This window comes from Anser anser (assembly GCF_964211835.1).
Source record: "Anser anser genome assembly, chromosome: 4".
Classification (NCBI taxonomy): Eukaryota; Metazoa; Chordata; class Aves; order Anseriformes; family Anatidae; genus Anser; species Anser anser.
The window spans coordinates 31,539,910-31,566,050 of NC_139724.1; the positions used below are offsets into that span (position 1 = coordinate 31,539,910).

General features: G+C 37.7%; 1 protein-coding gene across 2 annotated transcripts in view; it reads left to right on the forward strand.

The window, feature by feature from the left end:
- The window catches only part of PDGFC (platelet derived growth factor C), a 120,870-nt gene that overhangs the window by 46,948 nt on the left and 47,781 nt on the right, over positions 1-26,141 (forward strand). For both annotated transcript variants that reach the window (XM_083835113.1, XM_083835112.1), the window contains exon 3: positions 22,982-23,177. In XM_083835113.1, coding sequence (XP_083691239.1) covers positions 22,982-23,177 — 196 coding nt within the window. The remainder of the gene's footprint in view (positions 1-22,981; positions 23,178-26,141) is intronic.

Sequence of the window (26,141 nt, forward strand, 5' to 3'; positions counted from 1 at the left end):
TGGTGCTTCCTTTTGCCTAGGCTACTGGTGGAAATTATTAAACAGCTGTCAGCCCTGATATGGATTCCTTCATTGATCACTACCTTTTGAGCCTGAAGGCCCCATCAGTTTTTCACCGACCTTGTTGTCCACCCATCCAGTCGGTATCTCCTCATCTTGACCACAAGGAGAAGTGCAGTGTCTTCTGTGTTGGAGAGTGTTGAAAGCCTTGCCAAAGTCCAGGTAAATGAATTGGGCTGCTGCCTGCTCTTCCACAGAGCCCACCAGGATGGGTTGCTTGAGAGCATGCGGCCTGCGTAAGGACATAGTTGGTTCTGTGAGTCACCTTCTTGTGTCTGGAAATAATTTCTCTTGGGACTTGCTCTGGTCGTTTCCTGAGAATTGAACTGAGGCTGACTGCAGCTCTCTGGATCCTTCTACTTGCCTTTTTTTAATTATTATTTTTTGGCATAACATTCTTACTATGTTGCTTACGTTTCTGATCACAGCTCAAGTTTGACCTGCTATTTTCAAAGGGTCTCCTTAGTGATACTGTGCCTGAGCGTGCCTTGGTGCTTATTACATCCAGTTTTATCATTGGAAATTGTGAACTATCAACTCAGCTTCTCATAATTTTGGTGTTTTTTATAAGAGTTGACTGTTCTAATTAACTTTTTTGTTGTTTCTTCTTTATCCTGCTTCATAAAATCACTAATACACTGGCAGCAGTGCTCCCAACACTGTTTCTTGTATTATTTTTTTTCTTAATTAAAAAAATAGAAAAACCCATACCTGCCCTTCATTTTCTGTCTTTTACCAATTATTAATCTTTGCAGGAACCACTACTGACCTGAGGCACTCTTTTATGTCATCTAAAAATATTTTTTAAAAAATGAAGGTTTCTATAGATACTCTGTTAAAACAAAAACTATATTAAAAACAATTTGCTTGTGTGCTTTTTTGTAGATATAAATGTACGTGTATGATTTCGTTGGCCTTTGTGGTACTGACTGCAGCTTTTAACATTAAGCGCATGAATAAGTGCTCTCAAAACTGAGGTTGTAAATAACGAGCCGTTTCACAGAGAGAAAAGTATCTTATTGATGTGGTTTTTTGTTTGTTTTGAGGGATTTTGTAAATTTACAGTCCATATAAAGAACTATTAAAGTTGCCATTAACATACCAAGGTGTTGCAACATTGTTTTCTTATTTCAGAGTGATCAAAATTAACAGCACAGAATAATCTTCAAAGAACAAAAACCTGCACTGCCTTTTGCTCGTGGTCGCTTTAGAGAAATAAGACCTGCAAGTGAGGATCCCCTGCTAAATACCAGACTTCCCCCAGCTGCTGCATGCCTTGATATTAATTTACTTCAGTACCTTTCAAAGACATTGTTGGGTGTTTTATATAAATAAGAGAAACGTTTCCAGTAATGTTTGATATTTTTGGCTCAACTGTTCTTCGTCTGTGTCTGTCTCATTATTAAAATTATCTTACACTGGAGACATTACATTACGGATTTGCTTCTAAAGATTGTGATGTTTGACTGCTGTTGAAAGCAATCTGTCCCATGTACAACTGGCAGGTTTTGGAAATGTCAGCTCTTTTCATATGCAGTCTCCTGGAGACCATGTGTTCATCTTGTCCAGCTAGCTTGCTAATTCTGATCATGACTGTTAACCTGTATTGCTTTATAAATGCCCCCAGAAATCTAAAAAAAATAGAATTAGGAACGTTAGATTAAGCTCATCCCATTTTTAGCAACAGGAGCATGATAGCTTGAAAATAGAACTAAATTTTTTGCTTCAGTTGAAGGAGAAAGGGGAGAAGGAGGAGGGGAACTCTTTCACAGCCAGGATGGTATCATTCACCATTTCTGTTGCCCTTTCTTTGTGTAATGGACTTCTGAAAAATTAATCGGTAATTAATGGCTTTTATAAATCAGGTGCACTTGAAGTCTAGTTCTGTACGTTATGCACTGATTCTCAAAGGTATCCATCATATCAGTCCTTAGTGGTAGTAGCCTGCACCATTATTAGCTGTTTGGTTTCTTTTCCTAAGCAATTGACCAGATTACCCAGGAGAACAACTTAAAATCAAGCACTGCAGCTTTTACACCTGACATTTATTCTACCAACACAGTTCCAGTTGCGTCAAAGTGGATTAGATATCATTCCTCTTTGTATTGAGAAGAGAGAAGGACAATTGTCAAAGTACCTCCTTTACATAGGATATTAACATTCATTCTTTTCTTTCTTTTCTTTTTTTTTTTTTTTCAGCACCATATTCATATGTTGCTTAAATTCAGGCATTAAACTCAGACATTCAATTCTTCTGCAGACTGTACTTCTAATAGCCTTTAGAAACTTCTGTAAGAGATTTTGGTGCTTATTCTTAAAATTATGTTTGCAAGTGCGGCAAAAAGGCAGGTAGACTTAAGTGTTTGTATACAAGACTAGAAGCTGTGTTGGTAATAACTAGAGTGAGCCAAGAACTTGAAATTTTCAGAACTGTCAAGACTAGATTGGGATGCATTAAATCTCCAACATCTGATTTTGAACTATTTGTTTGGAGTCTTAAACTAGATACTCTATTAATGTTTAACTATTCTGCCACCTAACTACATATTAATTTCATTTGAGGACTGGAGACTTACTAGACAAAAAGCAGTCTGCCTTGCGTCACCTCTAAGCACGTACACTTCCTCTAGTGGAAATATTCTTTTGGTCAGAAGTAGGACTTCATATGGAAAATAAAATTTTTAATGTCACTGAGCCATCCGGTACAACCAGGACTATAAGACTTCTGAATAATGCCATCTGGTACTCCTGAAGGCTGCTTCAGAAGTATTTGGCAGTTTACTGATCTGAGAATGACATAATGACCTGATGAAGTAGAGTGGAAGAAAACTGGGCTTCCGCCAAGATTCTGTCTTTCTATTTGGAAACAGTATTTCTATCTGTCGATTTTTTTTTTTAATTGTATTTTATTTTTACCAGAACTAGTAAAAGAGGATAAAACTTTGTCAGATGTGCTTGCCATTCTGGTAGAAGCTTGGCAAATATCAAAGATGGATTTTTTTTTCTGTCTCCCTTGGACTTGGTTGTATGCACAGTAAATTATGATCTTTAGAAATGAAACACTGTCAGAGCACACGGATTAAAAGAAAATAAATAGTAGTATAAATCTTTTACTGGCTTTGGTAGTTTTTACTCAGAAACAAGAGATGGTGGTAGTCCCCCTTACATGGGATTGAAGAAACTGGTTGGTTCCTAGCCCAAGGAGACTTTCCCAGGATTTTTCCCCATCTCCATTTTCCCGCGAAGAAAGCAGTGCTTAGCTGATAGAAGTGCCTAATGCTTAGCTCTAGTTTAAGCGTTTGCCCCGAGAGCAGGAGCCGAGGTTTGGCCGTGTAACCACGTGCACCGTGCTTCTCCTGCCAGCTGCAGGCAGCACTCTCCCCTGCGGCGAGGACCACAGGCAAAGAGATCTGATTCTCACCATTGCCTGATGCTGCTCAGCGTGAGTGTTCAGCTGGCACTGGGTGCCTGTGGGTGTTGCAATGCTCAGGACCAGGTGAGCAAAGTAGTTCCAGGTTGGCATCGCTGGCTTCCCCCTCTCCTCACCCGGGCTGTGGTGGGTCCGGTGTCTTTGCAGGAGCTGATGTGCCCAGATCACTGCAGGGCTGGGGCATCTAGTCAGCTGAGACTATACCCAGAGTAGAACAATACCAGATGGTTTAAAGCTACAGCTTGTTCATCATCCGTTATCCGAGACAGACATCCTTTTTTTTTTTTCTTTTTTTTTTCCTCTGCTCAAATTTAGGGTACTTTTGAACTTATGCCTTTTTTTGTGTGTGACTTGCAAGTTCACGTGAATTACTCTACTATGCTTACTCTTGGAAGCCTCAGCTGCTGTGGAGTGAATGCCAGCCTGCCTGCTGATGGGCACATCTGTTATATTTTATCTGTTTTGTAATCCAAATCTTTCTGAGACCACTTCTGTCCATATACAGTCAATCCAGTTGTGCCATTAGCATTCGAGTACAGATGGCAAGTGTGCTTATAATAACTTTCCAAACTGTAACTTGGATTCTGTGAAACAAAAGTTGACTCTTTCCATTTGTGAGCCATGCAAATGCAGGTTTTACTTCTTCTGTTTTTGTTATATTTCTTTTTCTGGAATTCAGGCAGATGTAGTCTGAAAGAAAAGTTATACTCTGAAGAATTATTTTTTTTTTTATTTGAAAATGTTGCTAATTCAGCCGCTCTGATACTCCTGAGGAGCACATCCTGGTAGGCTTAATGATTATGAATAATGTGTTATTCTGAGAGTAGACCCCAGGGAGGTGGCAGAAGCTCTCTTTGTGCGTCATTTAGATTTTGAGAGCTGTAAGTTGCAAGAGTGATTACAGAAATCAGAGACCTCACAAATAGTAGTGAGAATAAATACTGGGATAGTATTTAGACTGGATAAGCTCTCAGATATTTTATACAGATTTATTTAAAGTGTATTTACATAATACAGCTATCAAAAATTATGAATATTTACATACAGCTTGACAGAAAAAAGGAGGTAACAGCAGGATGTTAGAGTCCTACTAGGTTACCCCCGCAAGGGAGTAGAGACAGCACCAATGCATAACAAGGCATAAGGATCCAATAATTAATCTTGAAAGTTTGGGAGTGTTTTTTTTTTTTTTTTTCTACTAGGAAATGTTTTTTTTAAAAAATCTCCTTATCAGTTAGTACTGCAAACAAAAGAGAAATGACCTTTGTTGTTGGAAGCATCTACTGCAAGTGATTTGTCACTACGGATGCACATTAGTTAACACTGTAAGTGCCATTCTGATGGACTGAGTATCACTTGTTAAATTACCATGGCAGTAATTATGTATATCACAAGCTTCAGCATGAAAGTGACTGATTACATCTTTTATGGAGGGGAAGAAAAGTGAAAACAAAATAGTTAATTGTCGTGGACTTCTCATAGCTTGTCCAGCTGTAGTAAGAGCATGAAGACAGCTGCAACAGTAAGCTGTACAAACAGGTTGTTTATCTGCTCTGTTCCCTAACTGCCTGCATGTGGTACCCTGTCCTGCAGGCTGACCTTGGGTGCCAAAAGGGTTCATCTTTCTCTCCAGAAAGCATTTACAGCACTTTCATGTTTGCTGCACAAGTGCCCAGGTAGTAATAAATGAAATTAAATGGCAAAATACTCAAACATTGTAAGCACCTGTGCAGGTGAGTTATAGTCTACCCTGATATGATTATGCCAATATTACTGCAGCTCTCGGGAGCTTTTTTGTTCCTCTGTGTTTTTAGACTTGTCTTGTAGTTATGCAGAAGGAGGAGAGAAGGTGAGCTTGTAGAAGAAATGTCTAAAAAAAAATCTTTCTGAAGCAAAGACATAGTGAATAAACTTTGGAGTGTTATTGTTTTGTGAGCCATAATTTGGAGTTGTTTATGATGGGTAAAGGTGTTTTGATCTATATTCTGCTGTTGTCTAGATTTTTATCTTTCTGTAGAGATGAAAGTAGTTTAAATTAATCTGCTAAAAGAATGGAAAGCAACTTAGTGTTGGCTTTTTATTTATTATTTTAGCAAATGGGGTTATTCTGCAGAAGGTAGGACAGTACAACTCTCCCTTTGCTTGCATAAGTTGGTGAAAGAGAAGTGGCCTTTGACCTCTATACTGAAATGAGAATATCTGGGATTTTCTGTGCTTTCTGTGGAAAGTTTTAAATTTGTCCCTGTAAGTGGAAAACAACAAATGTACTGAAATTTATGCCTTGTAGTGAATGTTCATGCTAGTACCTTTATTATTCACTCCGTCAGACTGCACTCAGCTGCTTATTTACACAAAAATGCTGTGAGAGCACCCCGCAGTGGAAAACAGGAAAGGGAGATACAGAGCTGGGCAGCAGCACTGCGGAGAGCCCACGCAATGGGGTCTGCCTCCAAATTCCTCCTCGGTGTGGGTGGCCTGGGGCAGGCCGTCCTCCACAGGTTAGGCAGAGCAGGGTGCCCTCCTGGGGCACGGTGTGTCCTCACAGATGCCCTCAGAAATAGGGTTACTTAGAGTCACGTGTAGGATACTTCATGTATGTGCATGTGTGTGTATATATGGACATAGAGAATGTATCTTAATTTGGCCAAAAGCATTGACTGGGTTCTGCATCGTAAATGGCAGATCTTTACTGGTGGCTTCCCCTCCCTTCTTTGCAAAGACACCAGTCTTGGGAACAAGTATGATGACTAGTAATTAAAATTTGGCAAACTCCATAGTGCCATTCAAGATGAAATTGCTTAATCACAAGTGGATATATATATATTTTTTTCCCTATAGTCTTTCATAGCAATAGAACTGTGGCAGTTAAGTATTGCTTCACATTTGGTGTGTGTGTGTGTTCGGGCATAAAGAATTGGAATCATTTTTTACCATCCAGATGTAAACTGTCAAATATGGCAGGTTTAACAGGATCATACCTTAATCTGTCATTGGTTCACTTCGTAATTCAGTGTTGGTCAAATGCTATTTATTTATGCAAACACTGATACTTGATACTTCTTATTCTATTTCACAAATCTGATATTAGCATGGTACTAAAAAACAAAGCAAAACCAACAACATGAACTTTCTGTATAAATTGTTCTTAATATGGTTGTATTTTGTGCACATATTAATGCTCAAGTTTCATTTATTGTTTTGTTTTTTTTTTTTTTTCTACTTTGACCAGTCAGGATTTCCACTTGATCTATCTAAAAAGCGTATTGTGACTGGAAACAACATGATTTTGTGTTGAGGCAATGGAATGGGAGAAAAAACAGGCTTTCATTTTCATTTACGGACTAGGATGGCAGATTTAGATAGGACTTTGAAGAGGCTCGGAAGAGAAAGGTTGATCAAATCTTATGTAGTGCTGTTGTGCATGGATCAAAATGAAAAAGTCAAATACAGTGAAAAATGGAAATTCACAGGAAAAAAAAACCCTGAAGTGATGCACAAAATAATACAATTTTTCATTAAATGAATAACTGGATAACCAACTGGTACCCAAGTTTAGGTCAAGATCTTAGTTTGGCTGAGGGTTCCTTTTGGCTGCTGTTAATAAGGCATAGCAGCTGACTATTTTCTTTTTTGGTGCACTGCTTTCATAGACAATGACAGTATAAGCATTTTCTGTGTATGAGTAAAAGCACTGGAGGCTTAGATAGAAGTACATTTGCAGCTGTTTTAAATAACATCTGGATTTCTTCCACATTACCAGCTGTAATGTAAATGGAATAAAAGAGGGCAGGAGCAGATGAGAAGGGTTCCAGTAGGTTGTGTCATCAGATGACTGCGGCTCTCTTAAACTTTCAGGTATTAATAGTGAAAAAAGTCTCAGGTTACTTTTTTTTTTTTTTTAATAATAAATAACAAGTTAAAAACATGTTGAATTTCTGGTGTTCTGATGGTAAGATAATAGTAAAATCTCGACTTTAATGCCGACCTGTTTAATACACATAGAGGAGCAGTTTAATGTGTGTTCTTTAGATCTGGAGGTCATTAAAAGTTTTAGGTTAACATTGTGATTTGACTTAAGACAACAAAATCTTACACCATTATTACAACTGAATTTATGTTAACAATGTAAGGTCGGTCTTCTAGCCCAGACTGGTTGGTAATATGAGCCTGGTGAAAAGATAATTACGTGCTGTGTTACAAAAGGGGATGGCTCTCATCAGCTTTCAGGATTTATCTCTGTGAGTAGATAGACATAGCACGTATTTGTCATTAGTTGTTTTTTTTTTTTTTCATTTATATTTACACAGGAGTTAGAATAGAAGGTTTAGAGACATTCTGCCTTTTAACATGGAAAGACAATTGTTTTGGCTCAAAACCAGAATTTGAATAAATATTATTAAAATGAAATTTACAACAGAAGTAAGGAAGCAGGTTTTTCTCTCCGCTTCTTACAGTAACTGTAAATACTGAAGCTGTAAAAGATGCATTTAACAAGTCCCTGGGCTATGTAATTGGAAAGTGCTGATAAGTATTGATATGGCTCGACGCTTGTGTACATCATTTTCCAGGAGAAGTACCAGGGAGGGAGTTACAAGAGTAGGAAATCCGAATGGTTGGAACTGAATGCCTTTGATTCTGGAAACAAGTAAAGACTCGGGGCTGAGCTGTGAGGGGGTGTCCAGTTTTGCATCCCCAGTGATGCTCTGGTCCCATAGCAGGGCATAGGGGGCTGGGGGAATGGTGCGTGCCTGAGAGTGAGCGAGTGTTTTTGTTACCAGTTTGAATTTTATCAGCGATTGCAAGGAAAGCAAGTGATTTTGTAAATGGATAAAGCAGGTTTACTGTCGTCTGCAGGATGTACTAGCAAACGGAATGAAAACCGATTTTCCGACTGTTGGGGGTTGGAGGGAGCTGTAAGTGAAAAGCTGCCAAAGTAAAGAAAGGAGCTGTGCTTCCAGCCCCTTTATTAATCTATACTATTTTTACTTTACAAAGGTTACTTTGTTTCAATTGGGCTTTTGCCTAATATTTTCCTAGATTAGTCCCTAGAAGTAGTAAGGATAATAAGCAACGCTGGACAAAGTGCAAATGCAAACCCTTGTGGAAACTTTCAGTCCTTGTGGAAAGTCTCCCAGAGGAAATCCTATCAATACGCTAAATGTCTGAAATGTCCTAATATACCTTTGTTCCTCTATCTGTTATCTCCCAGTTAAGTAGCATCCTCTTAATACAGTAGGTAGTCAGGATGTGGCTGAGGAAAACGGTGCACCAGAAGAGCTGATTTGCTCTTTGCTTGAGAGCCAACACCACTGTAAACTGCACGTCCTGCTTACTGTTTTGACCAGCAAGTTTAAAGAAATTTCTTTATACCGTGGTATGAAAAGAAAGATACTGACCAAAACGCTAGCCAGAGTGCTAGCCCAGACCCTGGTCAGATCAGGCTGCTTCATCAGATCTGGCCAGTTTCAGAATGAGATGATAATGTGGTGCTGGTGTTCTTCTTAATTACTTTCTCATTTGTGCTGTGAACTCCCTGGATCTTACAAGTAGATTTGATATTACTCCCAGAAGAGCACTTAGCAATAATTAGTCAGGCCATAAACATGGAAAAGATTAGGATGAGATCCTATTCCTAGAAATGTTTTCTTGGTTGGTCATAGAATAAAACCTGAGAAGACTTTACAGATCACAGAGCTACTTCTGCTGAATGCAACAGATACTAATTGATTGAAGAGCCTAAGTATTTTTCATCATTTTTCAGTCAATTCCCATATATAAATGCACGTGGTTTCTCTTTGCAGCAGTCAACTTGGTATGCCTCATGTTCTTCATTCAAGAATGTTTAAATAATTTAGGTGAAAGTTCTGTATATAGGGATTTTTTCCCACTTTAAATTGTTATTGAAATCTGTAAATAAATAAGTTCTTCCAATCTACATGTGTATATTACTGCAGGATGCAGTCCATAGTTAGTCTAATTATCTTTAACAGGTAGATAGTTCAGGTTCTCCCTGAAATAAGGTTTTGGTGGAAATGAGAGTTGAAACCAGAGTCTTAAAGTTAGTAACATATGAAGGAAAGCGTTTCTGTTAGCAAGTCTGTATTCAGTAGGGTTAAAAGAAGTCCTGTTTTAAAGCAAGATTTATTTTCATCTGTTATGTTTCAGATTTTCTTCTTTTAACAATGATGTCTCAACTCAAAGGCTCATTTGAAACTTTTCTCAGTGCAAAGGGTCTATGACATAGTGAAAAGAACCATTTCAGTAATATGGGACTTGTGCAGTGTAATACTTGTATAATATTTGAATATATATTGGAGCTTATACTTTTTTCAGTAGCTGACTTCGTCGTCTGAACACTTGTTTAGGCATGCAGGGCCTTACTGAGAGACCAGAGCGTTGAGTATTATACTCTCAAAAATGACATTGATAAGTTGGTGTTTTCCGTGGTTTGTCTTGTTTCTTTTGTTTGAGCTTAGTCGTTAAGCATGTAACAGGTAGTAGTAGTACATAGCTGGTAATGTGCTGGATAACAGGGTTGATCATGTTGAGACGGACTTTGCAGTACATCAGTTGCACTACCCTGGCCACAGACAAGGACCACAGTGGCAGGATAAATAGCAGCACCTGAGCCAGAAAGAGTGTACAGTGTGTAGACGCATTTAGTCTTATGTAAATAGGTAATACCAGAACATACCAATCCTCCTCCTCTTTCTGCTCTTCGCCTTCTTATGCCCTTAGGCTTGCTGAAGACCTACACCTAAGTGAGGTGAACGAAAGACAGTTCTAGATTTAATAATTGCCTCTGAACCTTGCTTGAATTTTTGTTTTGTTTGGTTGGGTTTTGTTTGTTTGTTTAGTGATCATCTTCAGGAAAATTACATGTAGTGCCAATGTTTTAAAATACTCTTCTCACAGAGAGTTGTCAGAAGCTAACTGCATCGTTCTGTCACTGTGCGAGTGAGTTGTGCTAACTTAAATTGCAACCAGCAAGAGGCAAATCAAATCACTTCCCTGAAGCCAGGTCAACGAGGCAGGAGCCTTCAAACAGTAAAATCTCCAGTTATCAAGACAGGTTTATGAAGAGCATTGTTTAACTTTTCTGCTTTTGCAGCAGACCAACTCTTCACCGTACTTAGTTGTTTGAAATACTTCTAAAGTGTTAGTAATCTATATATTATTTTTTAAAAGCCAGGTTCTCAGTTGATTTTTTTTTTCCATTCAGGAATCTTTGCTTCAGAGTGGAGACAGTCAACATTTGGCATCCAGCACTTCATATTTCTTTACAGCAGTGAGGCTTTGATGTGCAGATAATACTTTACCTATGGCATATTAAAATCTTAGCTTAAAGCCTTCAGTTTCAAACAGCTGCTATAGCACTTTGGACTCTTTATTGTGCAAGATTTTCATAAAATAGACTTCAGTTAATGTGTTTTAGGAATAAGGAGAAAAGATTGACTTGGCTGGAAATTTCAATAAACGTTGAATTAACAAATTTCAGATTCATCTTAAACATTGTGTGTATATATAATTCTTTATGCAGTTCTATGGTAGGCTAAGTAAGCAAAATTATAGAACATCAAAGCTTGTAGATGTCGGTATTGCTGAAATTCTGCAGAGGTGAACTTTTTAGATATGAAATATATTTTTTCTTCAGCCACGTGTGCTTCAGATCCGCACGCTTAGCTATTGTAGACTGTTTATCACCAAGTGATTCAAACAGCCCATTAATTTTGGTGCTGGGTTAGACTCTGTATGTATTGTTTTGTTTGTTCTAATTTACGTGAGAGCATAAGCTTGAGGGCCTGATGTTCCTATCTTGTTTTGCAATTGAATCACCAGCTTCATCTGCTGGCATCGTTGATAAATACCTTGTGTTGGGAACACATTAGAATTCTTAGGCATAACGTTATAAATGAAATGTGCATCAAGATGTTATTTATAAAAGCTGTTCTCTTCTGCATGGCAACCTGCTGCTATGCACTGGAAAAATGCAGTGCCTTTCTATAAGGCACAATTTCAATCCATTGAAATTATAACAGCTTTCTTCTATCTTAAAGTACATAGTTCTCTTATAATTACAGCATGGGGTTTGAAACTTAAGTCACTTTACAGTGATTCCAAGTGTGAGTAGGCAAAATCACTTTTACTTGTTTTAACAAATAGAGTCCTGGGATTTAATTTCCTCCTTAGCTTGAGATGCATGCAATATGATGTGAACTTTGAATTCAGCTTGTTAAAACTACAGTTAGCAAATGCAGCTCTATGCCTGTGAAATTAATAGTTCCACCTTCAACCTCAAGGAGTTCAAGCAAGGATATTGACTCAACCATACCAGGCATCCAAAACCCAATCTGAAAAGCATGTGATGGGACTGTGAAATGGTTTTCATCAAATATCTTGACTTAATACACAGCTGACATAGTGTAAGTCGTCAGAGAAGCATCTCTTATTTATCGGTGGACATGTTCCCTTAGGCCACTCAAGCAAGTCATGAAGCCACACCACTAAGACAAGGGGTCTGTTTTCATTTTATACCCTTTGCTTGTTCTGTAGAATTGCAGGGGAATTAGGTAAAATGCATTTTAAACCTTGATTTCCCCAGCCCTCATCCCCACCATACCCATGTGCATTTTCCAAAGAAGTTAAAGAAAGCTGAAAACTGGTATAATGCTTTAGCATCATGATAAGAAAAAAGGTAAAGTGACACATCTGACTGAATATCCATAGGTTGCTTAGACATGATTCTGAGCAGTACTGAAGCTGAAAGACTCTTGTGGAAAGTGGCATCCCTGGAGATTGCACTGGGTTTCAAACTTAACAGTAGCTTTTGATATGATGCTGTGAACGATCAAATTACGTTAAAAGAAGCGATCTCTGTACAGCATTGCCAAGTCCCTTACTGCGAACAAAATAGTTCCCTTGTGTAATTTTAAAGAGGCTGAAAAATTGGAAAGTTATCCTGAACTAGGGATATTGGAGTGACTTGAGAGTTCCAAGTCGCACTTTTCATTTTTACAATTGTGCAACTTTTTCAGATTATCCCATGTAAGTATTCTGGAAGATTTCGGATATTAAAGGTAGGCAGAGAGTAATGTTAGATGATCCATTGATAAAAGTTTGAGTTTCTTGTGTGAAATGGGAAATAACAAATTGTATGTCAATAAATAAAGAAGTTAAATGTGAAATATGTTGAACTATGGTCACTCCGGGGACTAAAGCCTGACTTAGTATACCGATGATTTCCATACAGCAGTGCGTATAATCTTCTTAGGGAAATAAGTTGCAACTGTGATGGTCCTCGGCACCCTGCTGTTAGTCCTCCTCGAGAACACCTGCTATACTAGATTAGCAAAAGGGTCATTTGGAAGTGGTTTTGCTTAAAATAGTCTACTGCTTTACCTGTGCCATGAGATAATGGTCTTTGTGGCTGCTCGCGGACACCTTTATGGTCGTGCTCACTGAAGCTGAGTTCTTTCTGCTTAAATTTCTTCCAGTTCAGTAACAGTTGCATTATAGACATTCCTGTAGATGGTATTTATATTGCATAACTACTTTCTTCCAAATTGTCTCGTAGGAATCAAATTGTAATGAGATGAAGGCATTATGGTCTTCCAAAAATTTTGTTTTAGCAGGTTAGTAACAGCTAAAATCTTTTTTACTTTAATAGATATTAAAGATGTAATGGTTTGTATTTCTGTGGTTGAGACTACGGTGTAGTCCAGTTCCGAAAATAACCTAAATAGATCCCAAATAAATTTGTTATAGTACTTTCTTTGTTTCTCTTGCCTTTCTGACATAGGGATATGCCCGAGGTATGTTTTCTGTACATACAGTGCAAGCCTTGGGCAGCTTTAATCTGGCTTGTAGAGTTTCCAGTAGCAATGTTATTTCTGTACAAAAATTTTGGCACAAACTTGGTAAGTTTGCTTAGGACCCTCTGCATTTTTAACAGCGAACTGAATGTCACATTGGATTCACTTATAGTTGGTTAGTCTTGCTATGTAGTTAGAACTAGCTCTAGATGTGCTGTAGTCACATTTCAATTGCAGTGTACAAAAAACCCTTAGATCTTTGGTTTTCTTTTGTCTCCTCTTACAGAATTTCATCACTGTAATTTTCTGACTAAAAATGTTTACCGTCCATGAGAGTTATATTTTCCAATAGTTGAGCAGTAGTATTTCTCAGAACTGTTTTTTGAAGAACAGTTTATTTTCAGAAATTGAAATATGATTGGTGATCTTTATAAATACTTGAATCACTATCATTATAGTGCTGTACTGTGGGAGAATTAAAAGCAAAATCCACACAAATACCAAAATAATGGAAAAAGCAAAGCAACACATTTCAGGACTGGTATTTCTGAATATTAGGGTACTATTTTTATTTTATTTTTTAACCTCCTGAAACCTGTTAAAGACAGGTTTATATATTTTTTTACTCTGAATAAAACCTAAAATGAGATGTAGCTAGTTAACACATACCATATCCATGGAGTCTATTTATTCAGGCTGAATTCCACATGGACCATGGATAATCTTTTTCCCAAATGTTTACTAGTATCTACTCTTAACAAGTGCTGCACAATATAAACTGAAGGAACCATAAAGAAAAGGGGCATAATAAAATTAAGCCTTGCTTTTCAACAAAGTCTGACTTGAGATCAAGATTCAACTGGGTCAGATTGAGGAATTTTTTGTAAAGGACATGAATCACATGAATTTAAAAGCATACTGGCAGCCATATCTAGTACTAGAAAATGAGATACAAGGGTTTAAGAGCTGGCATTGAAACTAATGCTTCTAACTGAGATTAAAAGAGATCCAGATTCATTTTGTGGTTTTGTTGAAGTTATCTTTTTGGACTTGTAACCTCTCCTGTGTCATGCACAATTTAGCAATCTGGGGTAATGCTGCTTGTTCCCTTGTTTGTTTCTACCTTGCTCAGACTGTACAGTTTTTCAAGACAGACTGATACCGTGTGTGCATGTGTGTGGTCTCCAGTACTAACAAAGCTAATTTTGGGTGTAGTTTTTAAGTTCTGTCTTAATAAAATCGAAAACAAATTCAAAATGTCGGGTTTGAGCATTTATATGCGATGTTGTTCACATTCACTTGAGTCTCTGTTGTTGCCATAGATACTATTTGAGTAGTCATTTTTGTTGTTTTCTTTGTGTTTAATTAAGAATTTAGTTTGCCTTTTTTTTTTTTTTCCTACAGGAAACTGATTTAGTCAAGCTTTGAAAAAGGTAACTGTTTTGAGTAGCAGAACAATTGGAAAGATTACATATTCGAAAATATTCACTAGCCTTTCTACACAAATTTCCCAAACATTTAAGATTTTTTTTTTCCTTTGGAGTAAATAAATAACTTTGTTATTTCTTAATAGGTGTAGGTATGTCCAGGTGGACAACTCTTTTCTGGTTTACTGTTTGTTCTTGCTTTCTGCTCTCTTTCAGCATTAACCCTTACAGCATTTCTCTATTATTGACAACTTTTTCCATGTATAGTAAGTTGTACTTTTTCAAGGAGACTCGCAGTTCCCCTTGTCCCAGACTGTTAGTGTTTGTTAACACTTGGGTATGTAGCTTTCACAAGTTCCTCCCTTTCTGAGCTTCATTATCATCAGAGACTACTAATTTTACCTGCTTATTATTAAATAATACTTAACGTCTTGCTGTTTCGATTTTCCTAAGATACCTGGAAAATGTATACTGTTAGGCTTTGTTTCAACTTTGTCAGACAGCTTTCAGCATCTGTTCATGTCATTTTATATAGAGGGTCTGAAGTGCAGAATATGTAAAACTTCCCTATTTCTCAGTGAAAGAGAAAATTGTGAAACTGATTTTGAAAACATCTAAAATATTACATAGCGCGTTGATTCTCTGGAATATAGAAGAAAAGAAGAATGTTAAGAAAGGTTTTATTATAAGAAATTCAGGAAGTGGAAGAGGTTTTGTTGTGGGAAGATGAGGAAGTGGTGATGACCTCACACTGTTGATGGATGAAGGTCAGGTATTTAGGTTGATTGTATCTGCTGTCTGCCCTTGACACTATTGATCATGAAGCTGTTTACTATCTGCTAGTCCTTGAGAGGATAAGGGGAGTGACTCACTCAGAATGGTGTTTTTTCCTCTTTTCCCTTTTTTTTCTCTTTTCCCTCCCCTTCTCACCCCCCTCCTCCTCTAGGAATTAAAAAAAAAAAAAAAAAAAAAAAGTAGTTACAGATTATTATGGCTTTTTTTGTCATCACAACAATACAAATGAATTGCAAAGCATTAAAAGAAAAGAAAAATAAGGATATAAACAACCGTTCGTTTGCTGTGCATACAAGAAGTACTTTTATTTCTATCTCCTTCACCTTGACTGATGAACTTTGAATAATTCTTCTACTGAATCTAATACAGTAATGACATATAGATGAGTTACATGCCTAGCTGTTATCTAAACCATATAGACTAATGGAATAATCTTCAGAAGAAACAGCATAAAGATATTGCTGAAGTTTGTGCTTCTATTGATAGTCTAATATGCTTTCTTTTTGCTTAAAAAGTACAGATGTGGAATCAGTCACTTCTTAGTGTTTTATTCCATCTGCATTTGTCAAGTGGACTCTTTTATACCCGGTCTGTAGTCTTTTAAATATGTACGTTCTTACAATTATCAATATCTTTTTAGATCTTAGGTTGGACAGTTGTAGTGTGCATTTTGGAATAGCAGTGCACTCAAGAATATTTGTGTTCTTCCTGGAATTAGCTGTAGTGTAGTCCTCACAAAACTTCGTGTTGGAAATACTTTCCTCTTCATTTCCATCTCCAGCACAAGTCATGATTCTGGTTTAATTCACTAACTATCTAAAGGGTTTTGGGTAAAGGAAAGAGTGCAAAATTTTCTGTCCTTAATTGCAGCTTTATCTGTCTGAGAAGATTTGGGTCACTCAAGGTAGCAGCTCTGTAGTTTAATGGAAGAGGATGGCACTAGGGTGCAGTCCTTGACTGGAATCCTGTTTGTTAGAGGATTGTTGGTCTTTTGCATATTCATATTTATTTCAGGATAACTGTTGGCTCATGACTGAAAAAAGCAGATGATATTATTATCAGTCTATTATAAAGTAACTATTCCAACAGCATTAGGTATTTAATAGAGATGGAATGCCTTTCATATTCAAGCCAGCTTGAATATTGATTCCAGTGAAGCCAAGACTTTACCTGTGGACGTTGGAATAAAGTGCTTATTGAAACACTCCAGAGTAATTAGATCTTAGAGCATGTGATAACACCAGAAAGTTACCTCATCTGACATTCAGCAAAAGGAATTCTTTATCTTGGCTAAAATACAGTATTTATCTAGTTTTAAAAGGTATTGAGAATTTCAGAACCAAGATTGCATTCCAAAAGAGATTGGTCTGAAAAAAGATCTTAATAAAGGTTTCTTTTATTTTTGAAAAGATTTGCCATGCACAGGATGAAGAAAACAACCAAAAAGCAACCAACCAAACAAAAAAACACACACAAAAAACTGTTTAATTGCCATCCTCATCTTTGCGCAGAAGCCAGAGCACTAGGCAGAGGGCTGGCAGAATACTTGAAGGTTATAAACTTGTAAAATAAAGTATAAACTCATTTTTGTTTCTTGATGCAATTTGGAATCAAAGAAGATTTGTTAGTGTATGACTAGTCATGGTTATCTTCTGCAAGACATTAAGTCATGCAGCTGTTTGGAAACTTCACTACATCTGTTACTACATTTCCATGCTCAGCTCTCCAGTGATGTCTGCCCGCCGCGCTTTCTTACCCTTCCTTTTGTCCTTCCTTCATTGGCCAGCTTCCAAAACCCTGGCTTCCTGAAGATCAGTTCTGCTGCTCTTCTCTGCTCATCTTGTCTGTGCGTACCCCTTCACATAATGTCCTTTGCTTAGCTGAAGGAGAAAGACTAGCCAGCAGATAAATCATATGTTATTCAGTGCCTCAGGTAACAGTAAAAGTCTGAACTCAGAATGATAACTGAAGGAAAAAAGAAATAGGATAAATTGTAGGATTTAAAAATGATAGTAAAAACAAATACAATTCTGTATATGTTCATCTAGAGTTGTGTGAGCTGAATTTTTTTACATGCCTTTTCACATGTGTAAGTATGTGTCAGAGGGAGGAGTAATGTGAACAAGGTGTAATATTTTCCCTATGTTTCCAATTTGTTACTTTACATCTATATAAAACTTTATAAGTTTGTTAAATTTGCTTAATTTCAGTGGCAAGTACTTGTTTAAATTAGCAGATTTCTAGTCAGAAGGTGAATTTATCAAGTGACAGTTGACAGCTCATACGTGTATATTGTGTTACTGGTTTGTACACTTCTCTCTGTGGTTACTTTTTAGTAATAGCTGAAGAATCACATCAGCATTTCAAATAGGTGCTATATCAAAGCATCGAAACAACTCCGAATGGAAACTCCACCAAAGGCTTGATGTGTCTTGGAGATTTAACCCAGAGAAGCCACAAACCATACTACTTAAGAAAGCTATCTTAGGAGATACAACAAGCCTGTGTGAAGTTTTCTTTGCTCGCTACTTGAAAAGGTGATAATGAAAACAAACCCTATGTGCTTCAAAAGCATTTCTTGTGGTACTTGAGGCATGCTGGTTTGGGAGAGCTGACTGCTTGCTGGGTAGCCTGAAAACCGGCTGGGCTGTCAGGCTCTGAGGCTCAGGACTAATGGCAGCTGGCAGTGAGTGGAGGAGGGTGAAGAAGCTGGGCTTGTTTAGGTGGGGAAGAAAAGGCGTAGTGGCAGTCTGATAGCAGGCCTACAGTTGCCTGAAGAGTGGTTACAAGCCATGACCAAGTTAAATTCTTCTTGTGGGCCACAGTGAGCAGAAAAACAAAACAACTTGCTCCTCCAAGAGAAAAAAAACTCAAAATTGCAAGTTGAGAGGTTCAGATTGGACATCAGGAAAGCATCTTACCCTGGAAGTAAGTGTGGTATAGTATGGCACTGGAGCAGGTTATCCAAAGGAACTGTGGAGTTTCCATCCATGGAAGTTTTTGGGTGTTGGCTAAAAAATGCTAACCCTCAGTTGAGTGACCTGCTGTGGTGCGAGCAGGAGTAGTAACCCAGCCAGGAGCTTGGACTGGAGGTCTCCACAGCTCCTTTCATAGAAACACCCTTATGATTTTGGGTGGTTTTACCCTGATACCTATCTTACACATTGAACAATATTGAGCTGAGATATTTGTCTTCAATTTTCTGCCAGTAACAGATCATTTTCCAGTTTTTCCTTTGTACCTGGCAAAAGAGTTAAATTTCATTTCGACTGCTGCATTCAGATAATAGCTATGAAATGCCTGGAGGCAACTGAACCAGAGACAGAGGATAGAAAGAGGAGAGGTATTCCTGTATTCATTTACTTATTACTTTTGAAAGTAGGCTTGCTGCTTTTTCAAAGTTTGGTAAAAAGGAAAAAAGAGCATGTTATGTTACATTTCAAAGGATTTCTTCTACAAAGTCTGTTTCTGTACATAATGTGTTGTTTAAAAAAAAAAAAGTTATGGGATTGTTGCAGGAAATCCTTTCAAATAATAAAAAATGCATCCTTTTTGTAGTTCTGTGGTAATGAACAAATAGTTACTGTCATCTTTTGTTACTGAATTTTAAGGCAGAGGACTCTCACATACCACAACATCACTGTATAGCAGAAAAAGTTCTAATCTTAATCCATAAATATTTAGAGTTGAGAATTTTCTTTGTTTGAGTTTTACATTGTTTTTCAAGCATTGATAGCCATATATGGTCTAAGGTGGTTTCTGAAGGCCTAAAAACTGCTATTCTTAATTAAGGGCTACTGAATAAAATCAGTGAAATATCTATTGATAATCCATGGTTAGCAGGACTCTGATCTTGTCCTATTTACAGAAAAGTTGCTTTCTGAAATTAGTGGAGGTTTGGCAGAAAGCTTTGGAAATTGCTATTACCATTACCGAGTACCTCGGCAGCAAACCTGCCCTCAGTGTGGCGGCACCCAGGGCCGAGGCCGTTTCTCTGATCCTTCCTTGGTGCTCCTCTTCACTCTCCAGAGCTGCACTCAGTTTGTCCAAGTTTTACCTGTGACCCTCGCTAAGATGTAGTGATTATAACGTACTGAGAAGAGGTATTTGCTATATTTAAGAAGTGTCAGCGCTGATCTTTGTGAAATGTATTGTGCCCATGGGGAAAGAGGCCTACTTTGAAGTAGGCAGGAATGAGCTTGTCTTGTCGGTGGGTTTAATTTCAGTTTACAGTGGCATCTGCTGATCTGCTTGGTGATACCGTGGGTTTTCATCTGTTACCATTGCAGTGAAAGGGTAATGCACAGCCGTGCATTCAGAATGCCTGGAATCTTGTAATTTTCAGGGACAGGCTCTCTACATTGATAGATATATAAATCTGGTGATAGCATCTTGCACCACATCAAAGACAACTGCAGCGACTCATTCTTCAGCTTCAGGCTCTGTGAAGTGTGTGCTGTCCTTCCCTAATAAGTCCAACCGTGTCATATCCCAGGGCTGGTTTAGGGGTTTGTTCCCCATCCGGTGTGCCCCGTTTCCAGAACCTTTTGCTGCAGGTGATCTCTGTTGCCCATCGCTCGAAGAAGCTTCTCACTGAAGCCCCTGTCTGTCTGGTTTCCGTCATGTTATAGTGCTGCACCCAAGCTGGGATGGTGCCTCTCCTGCCTTAGGCTCACCCAGACAGATGCTTTTGAGTTGATCAGTGCTGTCTGTGCAATAATATATATATATATATTTCTTTTTGTGGGTGGGGGTTGCTAAATAGAAAGGCAGACAGGTCATGGCAACAGGGACTGATGTATATATCTTTGGAGTTACACAGCCGATTGCTGTAAATCTGGCTGAATTTGTTATTCCTTTTTAAGTGTAAGGTGGATTGATTTATCCCTAAAAATAAAGGCAGTAATTGTAAAGCCATTCCACACACGCACACACACAAAAATAGGCACTATAGTGTCAACTTAGCCGAGTTCAGGTGGCTGTGCTCTTTACACAATTTACTCAAAAGAAATTTTCAGAACATGCATGAACTCAGGAGAAGTCTAGCTTTTTATGGTATGGTGGTACAATTTGTTTACGTAGAATGGATAAAAAGGAATATTGCAGCTTATCTGAAGACAAATAGCAAGCTTAAATCTCCAGTGACAGCAATTACTTGCCTTTGTAGTCATACAAAATAATTCTTTTGTAAGAGAAGAAATTCCACTGTGCAAGAGCAAATATTTGAAATGGAGCAAGTGATGTGTATGAGAATGTGATGTTTTTGTGGAACAACGTTGTATGTAAAAGACATTTTTCCTTCACAAATGAAGGCACGTCCTGTTCACTAAATTGCAATATGCCTTTTTGTTCTTTTGCCCTTTTTAGTGACTTCTCATTTGATATGCCTGGACTACTTGCAGTGCTGTGGTTATCATTGTATTGATGGTGGAAAAGGAAACACCATGTTGTGAGATATAATGTGATTTGTAATCCCACGTGTGCTTTTAAAGACAAAAAGAACCACTGAATATAGTGTCATCAGTGAAATGGTGTTCCTCTGCATACTTTGGAAATAACACTCTGGTGTACCGGTCACTGGGAAAGTCACTTATTATTGTTGGCTGCTGTGTTTAATGTGGAGATCTCAGCTGACATGCTATACGTTGGAGAAAAAATGCTTGTGACTCAGCTAACAAAAACCCAGGGAAGTGTCTAAATTAGGAACCTTGTCTCTCATGCCTCCTTTCTTTGTGCTTTTCTCTTATTACTGCATGCTGTCCTCCCTTATGTGTACACAAGACTGTACTGTCAGTTCTGTGTAACTGCGTGTGGATACTGGCAAAACCACACTCCATCAAGTTTATGTAAGCAGCAATTCCACTTAAAAGAAAAATTTCCATTTTCATACCACAAGTAGAAAGCATGAGTCCATCAGAATAGAAGGCAAAAGTCTGTCAGACTTTAAATTACATTTAAGTATAGATTAATTCTTTTAAAATTGCAATGCTGTTTCTGTGGCCTTCTTTTCTTGCAATATATTCATTTAGTTGTCAGCCTTCACATGTAGCTATAATAAGGAACAATTGCAGTGTATGTTTTCATTGTAGACTGAAGCATAGACATCTTACATAGCTCGAAATGTATCTTCATCATAATGCTGCTTATAAAACAAACAGCAATGAAGTAACTAACTGCAGAATAAAATGAATTGTCAAAAAGAGAATTATGTGAATTACTTTCCAGTATAAAACTGCAAGCATATTTAGTTACTAAAATTAATTAGGTAACTGATGATTTCTATGATTTACTGCCTGCAATGTCAAACCTGCCTGTATCCACATTTTAAGAAAAAGTTAAATACAGTAGAAGCTTTGTGTTATAGCTTTTTTTTATGCTTTGATGTGCTTATGGCATTAAATTTTGTCAATTAGGGATCTTGTAATTGCATGTCATGATGTTGAAAGGTATGCAGATTAGGTCAATGCCTGCTGTTTGCAGCTAAACCCCCCCCATAAGCTGATTCCAGCTGCTGAGTATGAGTTCCTGGGAATGCTGGGCACTTGGGAATGAGGTTGTTTGAGGTATTGTGAAGAGAGCTGTTGTGTGTCCCTGACAGTCCCTGCTACTGCACACCAAAGGAGTCCTTTCCTTTTGGTAATTACTCGCAGTTGTGAATTCATCACTTGAAGAGATTTATTTTTTTTTAAAGCAGTTTCATTGTTCCTGTGTGCTTTAAAATCAAAAGTAGTTGGCTTATTTCTTTTGAATTTATTTGCTGCCACATAAGGCATTTAATTCTACATGTGTTTTGTAGTCTTAACAATGCTGAAGAATTTTGCGGAATGCCCTCTATTGGGGCTTGTCAGTAAATGTGTAATTTCGTATACTTGGTGACTTTCTCATAGCATGTCCCAGCTTTGTTCCTGTATCAAGATAACTGTTCTGATACAGCCCTCAGCAGGGAGGCAGCCATCAAAATCCTTATCACCAGACCCAACAAATATAAGAGTCTCCACTAACTAGAGACAAATTGAAACCAGTCCTTCTGTGGTAGGTGTGAGGTGTGAGCAGATCTCTCCCTGTACCTTATGTGATCTCTGCAGTTTCCAGTAACAAATGCCTGAAGCCATTGGCAGCCTGTGTGCTGCAGTCCCTTGGGTTGCTGGGCTTCTGTAGGACTCCAGTCTTGGGTTCAAGTGTTGGAGTCTAAGGAACTATACAGCCACATTTCTCTTACCTCCACTTGAACTAGTGTTCTGCTTTCTGAACATCAGCTGAGGCTTGGGCTTGAATAACTTTTTGCCGGCAAAATATTATTTATCTCTGTCTGTTGTTACTATATGTATTTTTCCATGCAGGAATTCCTTTGAAGAAGAAAACAAAACAAAAGGCCTTTTTCTGTGCATGTTATAGAGACACTTTAGGAAAAGGAGAAGAAATGCAATATTGATGCATGTTTTCTCTCTTTACTGTAGGAGTGCAGGATCCTCAGCATGAGAAGATAATTACTGTGACTACTAATGGAAGTATTCACAGCCCCAAGTTTCCACATACATACCCGCGCAACACTGTACTAGTGTGGAGATTAGTAGCAGTAGATGAAAACGTATGGATACAGCTTACTTTTGATGAAAGATTTGGGCTTGAGGACCCAGAAGATGACATTTGCAAGTAAGTTTACTTTTACTTAAACTTATGCAGTAGCTGAAGGAAGGTGTGGGGGATGGAACAAAGGTATTGCTCAGCTTTTGCAAAAACATGACACCTGCATGTCAATATATTTATGAAAATGCATCTCTTAAGGTATTGGCTTCTGATTTTATTTGCAGTGCTAGTAAAGCATTTCATGCTTGAAAGCTTTGGAGTCCCCCCATCCTCTATCTGCATTCAATATCTGGGCCCCAGACATACAATGGTCCAGAAATGTGGAATGTTTAATATCGCTCTCTCTAAGTTGAAGGTTTTGACATTTGGGAAAATACTACTGGCAATGTTAGAGGAATGAGTATCTAATTTTACAGAGAAAAATTGGGTAAACAACGTTACATGATTTGTAATTCAGGTCAAGACGCAAGGTACAGCATCTCTGTTCAAACAAAACTACCATACAATACTTTAATGGCCTTTAATGGTCAAGTTCTCAATTTTCTATGAAAAACAGCACTTAAAGTAGTTCATTGTTTGATATTCTGCAATGGTATTGTTTTTTTCATGACGTCAGTAAGTATTTTGTCTGCTAAATGACTGGCACAGGTTTCTGTCGAATCTGTGTTTCCTTCCTGTGGTTAGCATTTGAAGGCTACTTAGCTTGGGAGAGAAACAACCAGGACACTACAGGCACATGGATGGATGTAGTTCTCGGCCAAGCTGGCTGATTGATCACGTTGTAGGTATTTTGTGACAGTAGGGGCAGATGTTGTATGAGCTTCCTGTGGGTGGGTGAAAGGGGAGAGATCCTAATCTCTTTTATCCCATATCTATCTGCCATCGTAGTAACAGATCGTAAAAAAACGAATGTATGAATAATGGTGCATTGTCTGAACTCTTTCAGTAAATTAACAGATAAAACATGTCATTTGGCATATCCTGCTTTGATGTGTTCCTGGGGAGGTATTTCACACAAGACCTTCCTTTCCAAATAGTTCTTTCTATTTTTTTTCCATTTTGGATTTTGAGTACCTGTGTGCTTATTTGATGCTTGCTTTCTGTTTTTCTAATTAATTGGTCTTCACTTGTTTTTTTCAATGTCTGATTACAAACATTGATTACATATCAATGTTTGATTACAAATTTGAATTTCTTAGAGGTTACTTTTGCACTTACTCTTAATTTGGAAGCTGAGGTTCACAACAGATGGACAGATATCTTCATAATAATGAAGGGAATAATTGTCAAGGCCATGTCAAACATAATAAAATACTAAGAACTATAAGCATACGTTTGCTCAGATGAGTGCACTCCCTTTGCACAACATTTTTTTTTTTTAATGAAAACTTAGCTTTATCTTTTATTTGCGTATGGCAGAGTAAAGTGGCAAATGAAAGAAAATCCAGGTAGGGTGACTCATTCTTCCACTTGCAAAGAAAAAAGTGAGGTAAGTTAAAATATTTTAAATATTAAACTTGAATATTATTTTAATGGGAGTACATTTATTTTAAGTTAACAAGGTGACAAATACAAAAGTACTAGTCAAATCAAAAAAACAGTAATAAGTCACTGATAATCTTCCCTTCTAATTTTATCATGCTCATACATGTGTGTGGATACCAGGAAGTTGTATGTATGCAAATCCTGGTATGCGCACTTTTGAGGACATATTGTGCTTTTTGCCTTGGAAGATATGACCTTCTGGGGGGGAAAAAAAGTTTTGTTTTTTAACCAAAAGAGAAAACACAGGTAGGGTTCCTGCAGTTTAAATTCAGTAACAATCTCACTAAAGGAAGGGAAAGTGTACCTTTTTTTGATGCAAAGTGAGTAGAAGTAATTGACAAGTGGAGGAAATAACTGAAGTGCAAAGAGTTTAATTGCGTAAAACAATTTACACAAGCCAATTAAGTTACTGCATTATCAGTAGTAGTTATGAAGTTATCACAATAATATCTCCTTATAAGTAATGTCTTGTGTTTCTTAGCTCTTGTAGTTCTTAGCAAAATTATTTTAACTTCTTTCCAGTACTTTCCGTAGAAAAGCTAAGGGTTTTTAACTGCATCCCATGCTATTTTTGACTCCACCGTGTTTCTGCCCTCTTGAAAGGCACAAATCAGTATTGTTTCTGCAGAGTACTTAACGGTTTCTCCAAAGCCAAGTTTATGTGTCAAAGAAAAAAAAAAAAAACACAAACAAAAAAAAAGGCACGACATTTAATGTGTTATTGCTAGTGTAACTCTATAGCTTATAGGGGCCTGATCCTATAGTTCTAGCCCATGACTGAAACCAGGTAAAATCTGCAGCACAGAAATGCTAGGCTTTCTTTCCAACATCCTGCAGTTTGTAACAGGCTATCTTTCTCCCCCTTCTGAAGTGTATGACAGGACTTGATGTGTCATCTACAGTGGTCCTTGTCCCATATTCTCAGTTCTTCCACCTGCTTCTCCGGACACATGTTCTGTGCAATGCAAAAGCCTCCTCTGTAGGTTGTAAGGCTCTGTAGTGTCAGTTTATCTGACCACTGAGAGAATACACTGGAGTATTTTTGTTTAAGATAATTAAAAGCTTCTTAAATGTCAGTCATTCCAATATTGCTCATACATAGGGGGAAAAGTAAAACAAAAGCCCATCTAGCCATATAAAACACTGCTTAATATAGTTCTATAACAAGAAAACAGTGATAAGAAATGTCCTAGATGCGTCCTGAAGCTTTGGCAAAATTTTTGTCTGTTTCTGTGGCTAGAAGCCAACATCTGACTGGTGTGGCCTCTGCATTTGGATTTCTCAAAAGTCAATTCCAACACTTTAGCTATTCTGTGAGGTCTTTTCATCTAGAATGAGTGTAATGCTTTGCAGATACCTTGAAGGTACCAGTGTAGCCTCCACGTTAAGTAGGTTCCTGAATCTGGATCAGAGTGATCCTGCATGGCTGTTTTCCACTCCATGTTTAATTTTTTATGTAGGAACTAGATCTGTGCATTTATTTCT